The following is a 6,031-nucleotide window of genomic DNA, read 5'->3' as shown; positions in this document are numbered from 1 at the left end:
ATTTTGTGTTCTTGGACGTTAGTCTGGGGCGCCGTCTGCCATTAGGTGTGCCAGCTGCTGCCCCCGCCGATCTCCGCAAGGGATGTGAGGACTCTAAAACTTCACCAGGGCCTCCATCGGCATATGGGTGAGTAGATAATGGCTGAATTTTCATTTTTGGGTGCACTATCCCTTTAAGGGACTTATGTCTCAGCAGAAAATTCTTCAGTGGGCTCGAGCACTGTAACAGTGTCATTACAGTCTCTCCAGAATTCTATGATGTTGTGACTACAACAGTTAACGCAAATTCAGCCAATCCCTGTGCATTCTGCAAGACCTTGCAATTTTGTCCAATCACCACAATTTATTTATTTATTTTTTTTAACATTTTTGGAGGGTCTATTACTTGGGAAAATACACACTTTCATTTTTCCAATGTATCAGCCCACAGAAACTGAGATGTCAGTGTGACACACAACAACACCTCCCTTCACGGCAACACTTCAGTCTATTGTCTATTTTTAAAGAGACAGCTGTTCCAAACATCTCACTTTGTCTATATGTTGGGAACTTCACAACTACAGCATGTTTTTAAAGCTGAATCATGGGTCCCAGTTTGACTCTGAGCTTTCTAGTTTCACAGCGGGAATAAAGTGTCATGTGAAGCTATGGTGACTAAAGGAGCTGTGGTAGGTCCAAGTTGATTTTCATACATAGATGCTTAAATTATGCTAAAGGACAACTCAAGTCTCATCTGCTGTAAATTTGGTAAAATTATTTGCCTCACACTTGATTCCTTTAATGGTAAAAAGAGCAGACATTTAAATCATTTTAAGAAAAAAAAAAAAAAAAAAAAAAAGTTAAAAAACAAACAAACAAACAAACAAACAAACAAACAAACAACAACTGCAGATGCATTTGTCTTATTAGCCAATTCAAGTGCCTCTTTGTGACAGCAATGAAGAAAATAACACACAAAACTTAAAATGAGAAACAGCTTGTGTATCTTTAATGTGCAACACATTTGAAGTATGAAGTATGGTCCCAGTATCACACTGACAGGATATACAGCACAGCGAATGAAAAGGCACCTAATGCAGAACATTTTGAAAGAGCATTTGGTTGAGTTCTGTCTCTGTTTGTGTGTTTGTGTTTACCTGCAGAGCTATTGATGGTTTTAGTCGTAGTTTTTTCGTGGTTGGGGGTGTATGTGAACTCTCTGGTCTGCTCTCCTCTTCCTCGCCATCATCCTCTCTGCCTCGCTTTGAACCTGTTTTAATTGCACCAAATACACAGGATAACATCAGTGTATCAGTTGACACTATTTAACTGTTGAGCTGGTATCCACTCAGGCATCAACAGTGGATGGAGTTATAAGGAAGTGGGAAAAAAAACACCTTTGCAATGACAGCCTTCTGTGTAATTTTGTTGTTGTTTATGTGTTGTATGGTTATCTGTAAAGCTGCAGGGTTGCTGGTGAGTTTGGGACGAGGTCGTGCTCACCTGTTCCACTCAGAGAAGAGGACGTGGATGGTCGCTCTGCCTCCATACTGGGCCCGGCATCCTGATTGGCTGCCTGCTGCTGGGTGGGCTGGACAAAAGCTGTGGTCTGGGTGCTGGTTGGCTGAGTTATTGATGTGTTCACCAGACTGGAGCTGGTAGAGTGCACAGAGGCTCCTGCACCCATCAGCCCTGTAGGGTGTACCATCATATTGCACTTTGACACATCAGCTAAAGTAAAATGTAACCCACTGAACACACACTGTATTCAGCTTCAAAAGTGAATGTTAAACAGTTTACTATCTGCTACTAAGTTATACTTTTATTTCAAGTGCATTTATCTATTGCTCTCACCCTCTTGGCTGTCAGTCTGTGTGGTTGGCATGACAGTGGCAGTAGGTGTTGGGATGGGGACCGTTGCTGGGGTAACCATGGGCCGGATGCTGGCACGGGGTGTGGCCTTGCTACCTGGGGAAGGGCTCGGCTTGTTGCTAGGAGATGGAGTGCTTGTGGTGGGGCGGATGTTGGCAGTGGGAGGGTCAGACAGGCTGGAGCTGATGAAGAAAGCATTAAAAATATTACAGGGTTTTGTTTTTTTAAGTTTTCATGTGCAATTATTTTTTTGTGTTTGTTTTATATCAGTGTAAAAAGCTTTGTTTAAACATTTATGACTCATACCACAGTAAACAATGAAATCTGTACAGACCCAAGCCTTGTTGTTGTCTTTCTTAAGTAAGTAAGATATTTGATGCTCATTGGGTGCTGGTACGCAGTATTTATTTTACCTAAGATGGTTCCGCCTAGTCCCTCTCTACCATTCCCTAACCATGTCCGACCTCGACTTGTCAATGTCACGAGTACGAGCCAATCACAGCAAAGTAGTATGAGCCAATAACAGCACAACAGGGCGGGACAGGGTGAAACACTCTTCTAGAAAAAAAACTGCAATGCCAGTGTAGTCCTGATACGGTGCATGCAGGACAAAACTAGAATTACTGCCCCACAGTTGTGTGCCTTTGCGCACCAGTCAAGTTTCTCTTAAAATTTACATCCATGTCTGTGAAAACATGGATGCCTCACACACACGTTCTCCTCTGCAACATGAAAGATCTATACAATCAGCACAGTTTCAAGATTAGTGTCACCAATTCAGTATCTGATCAAATATCTCCCCCTCTGTCCCTGAGATAAGACCTTTGACCTTTTGGATAAATTGTCATCATTTTATCATTAGTTTTGTCATCATCAGTGTAGGAATTCTCAAGTTAAAGCCAAAAACATGTTTTGTGAGCTCACTGTGGCCTTTGACCACCAAAATCTAATCAGTTCATTGTTGAGTCCAAGACTTGGACTCAGCAATGAACTGATTTGATTTGGCAAGTGCACGTTCTCATCAAATTTCATCAAGGTGTTCCTTAAATATCTCGTTGACGAGATTGGGATGGATGTATGGACGGACGGACAACCCATAAATATCACGCCTACAGCTGGAGCTATTGCCATCGCAGAGGGATAAAAACAGTCTAAAATACTCCTTTTCCGTTTTTTTGTAAATGAGGATGAGAAGAGATTTTAGTAAGGCTTTTATTTCTTTAACTACATTTTAGTCTTTTCATTTTCTGTCTTTTTTGTCAACTGCATGTTGATATCGTCAGAGTTAGTGTTTATTGGTGTCTGTGCTGTCTCCTCATCGTCTCATCTTAGCCATGGGAAAAAAAGGGTAATTGACAAACATATTTGGTCATAGTTTTTGTTAATGAAATTAAGACTGCTCTTAATACTTAACAATGTCTGTGATGCTAGAACTGTCTGATTACATTCATTGATAGAAAAGTGAACATGTCTAAGAAGTGTAAATGAAAAATCGTATTTACAACAATTCTGAGTAGCTCCTGGTGATTGTGCATGAGTGCATGTCTTCATTAGTTACCTTCCTCTGTCTTGGGCAGGACTCTTCAAAGATATCTGTCTCTGGTCTGCAGATCTGGCCTGATCACTCACCTAAATGCAGATACAGGTTTGTTGTATTGCAATTAGATGACAGATATAACTCAGAGAGAGTGGACATTGCTATAAAGAGGGCTATTACATTTACAGAATTAAGCCATAGTAGCATGAGCATAAAAGTAGTTATATCTAGAGAATGAAGTTGTAATAATTACAGAATAAAAGTTATAATATTCTGAGGAAAATACATTCTACCTACTAGTGGCTGAGATACTTTGTTGTGTAATTAAAAAAAAAACACTTTACATAAAGAGAGAAGTTAAAAAAGCTAAAGTTCTCTCTGTTTGGGCATACACATGATCACAGAACAAAACTTTTCACAAACATCTGGTCCATTTCGGTGAGACACAGTCAGTAATCAGCGGCCTCAAATTATGGACCTTCCTGTCAGTCATGTCCACAGCCAGCATAATGCATGTACCTTAGCTCCACTCTGGTCCTGTGGCTCCTCTCTTGGGTCAGAGTGTGCTTGCGTCTCTCTCAGTTCTCTCAGCTCTCTGTCCAGCCGAAGAAGTCGTCCTTCATACTGAGACTTGAGCGCGTTCATCCTCACCTCCAGTTCCTCCTTATTCTGTTTCATTTCCTCTATCTCCTGACTGAGCTGCTCCTTAGCACCTGCAGGTAACAAACTGAAGTTACTCCAAAGCTCCATTGTCTAGTTGTTCGTCGTCTTCAGTTTGGTGTGTGTGAATGCTTTTGAAACTTACTGTTTAGTTGGTTGATTTTGGTCTTTGCTCCCATGAAGACTTTCTTAGTCTTTTCCTCTTTTTCAGCCGACTGCTGTTTGAGCTGCTCCTCTCTGTTCTTGCTCTCTGACAGCTGCAGGGGAACAACACAAGACTATAACTGCTGCTCTTAAAGTGCTGCTCAGTGACATTAATAACACACTGGACTGCAAAATATACTGTGCAGCTCTTTGTATTGACTTGTCCAAGCATTTGACACAGTTGACCAAGTAAACTTCCTTAAGAGATTCCAGATTTTTGCCTATCTCTCTTATCATCAATTAGCAAGGATGTGAGGGTATCAACATAGAAAAGCAAATAAATAAAAAAGATTTAAAAAAAAAAAATATTGGGAAATGATTTGCAAGTACCTCTTGTTTGAGTTTTGCCACCTCATCTTGTAGTGCCTGGTTAGTGTCACTAGCAACATTAGCATCACTGGCCTGAATGGACTGGGAACTCTGGTTCCGACTGGCCAGAGCAGCTCGGCTAGCTTCATTAGCCTGGTTAGCTTCAGTCAGCTGCTCCTGAAGACGCTTAATGTCTGCTTCACGCTCACCAATCATCTGACAACGAGGAACAATCAGGAAGAAATGTTGTGAGAGAGAGACATTTTTAAAGACAACGAATGGATGTAAGAAGAAAAAAAAGAAGAGGTGGGCAGACAGAAAAGTGAGGAGGGATGGAGAAAGTGGATGAAAAGAGAAAAGATTGTAAGAGCTACAGATTGTATTGGGTTCAGTCATGTGAACGTATAGAATGGCAACATGTTAACTAGGTAGTATAATTACTGGAGTTAATATCTAAACTCTTTTTTATAAAATAAAATAAATAAATAAATAAATAAATAGAATAAATAAAAAAAGAGTGTGAAGCTTTTCCCAACCTTCTGCTGGCTGTCCAGTTGGCCCTGAAGCTCAGTCACCTGTTGGGGTAAGCACAGAGTAAGCACAAAACTACTTATGTATTACTACTTAAGTATTATACAAAAAAAAAAAAAAAAAAATCCAGTAGCAAAAAACACGTGCACTTTTTTGTTCAGAAACCAACTCCCTTCTTTGCTGATACCACACAGACGCACACAGGGTTCTACGTATAGGCATTGTGACTTACACAAACACATATACAATGTGCAAGAATATATATATATTTACATATATTTAGTGTTACAATGCTGGCTGTTCATATAAAACGTGGCCAAAGTTTCAAATAATGACATATGTAAAAATAAACCTGTGAACAAAAACCTCTGGCTCAGGTCCGTTCTGAAGACTCTGCTTTCAATCTTTTTTTCTACTTTTGCAAGCCAATGTCAGATCTTGACAGATGTCTCTATATGGTCACCTGCTCCAGTCAGGTCACTGCAAGTGTTTACATCACATGCTAATGCCAGGGAAACATGAAATCTTGGTTGCAGCTGTTGTTAATGTATCCCTGATTTTGGATCATGTTGAAACATGTTGGGTTGTGTTTAGAAGCTTCAGTTGGGGATGTTATGTTAAAAACTGCCGCTATACTCCATCACCGTCATTCCCCAGCTGCAATGATGCTGCAGAGACACTGAGAGCACGGATACAAAGACCTAGAAATGCATCAGAACAGACTGGGCTATTTTTTGGAGGGGGCCTTAAAGAGACAGGCGCTAAAACCAAGCATCTCAGACAGAGAGTGAATACAGGTGTTCCGGCACAGACTGTATAAGAAAATTAAGTGTTTTTTGACCATTAGAGCATGTAAACATGTTCTAATAGAAACCCAAAATATCATACCAAGTGTACTTGCATTAGCAATCTCATTTTAAAGCCTGTTTAAACGGTCAG

The 6,031-nt window shown here is 40.4% G+C and overlaps 1 protein-coding gene across 1 annotated transcript in view; it reads right to left on the bottom strand.

Moving 5' to 3' along the window:
• Nucleotides 1-6,031, bottom strand: part of tpra (translocated promoter region a, nuclear basket protein) — a 41,390-nt gene that overhangs the window by 11,335 nt on the left and 24,024 nt on the right. Inside the window, exons 36-43 of the mRNA XM_050074929.1 lie at nucleotides 5,098-5,136; nucleotides 4,583-4,777; nucleotides 4,194-4,305; nucleotides 3,908-4,101; nucleotides 3,410-3,480; nucleotides 1,834-2,033; nucleotides 1,483-1,671; nucleotides 1,137-1,249 (exon numbers count right to left, since the gene is read on the bottom strand). Of these exons, the coding sequence (XP_049930886.1) occupies nucleotides 1,137-1,249; nucleotides 1,483-1,671; nucleotides 1,834-2,033; nucleotides 3,410-3,480; nucleotides 3,908-4,101; nucleotides 4,194-4,305; nucleotides 4,583-4,777; nucleotides 5,098-5,136 (1,113 nt within the window). The remainder of the gene's footprint in view (nucleotides 1-1,136; nucleotides 1,250-1,482; nucleotides 1,672-1,833; nucleotides 2,034-3,409; nucleotides 3,481-3,907; nucleotides 4,102-4,193; nucleotides 4,306-4,582; nucleotides 4,778-5,097; nucleotides 5,137-6,031) is intronic.

The sequence above is a fragment of the Epinephelus moara genome, chromosome 21, assembly GCF_006386435.1.
Source record: "Epinephelus moara isolate mb chromosome 21, YSFRI_EMoa_1.0, whole genome shotgun sequence".
Classification (NCBI taxonomy): Eukaryota; Metazoa; Chordata; class Actinopteri; order Perciformes; family Serranidae; genus Epinephelus; species Epinephelus moara.
The sequence above is the reverse complement of the archived record's forward strand: the minus strand, read 5'-3'. Positions and strand labels throughout refer to the sequence as shown.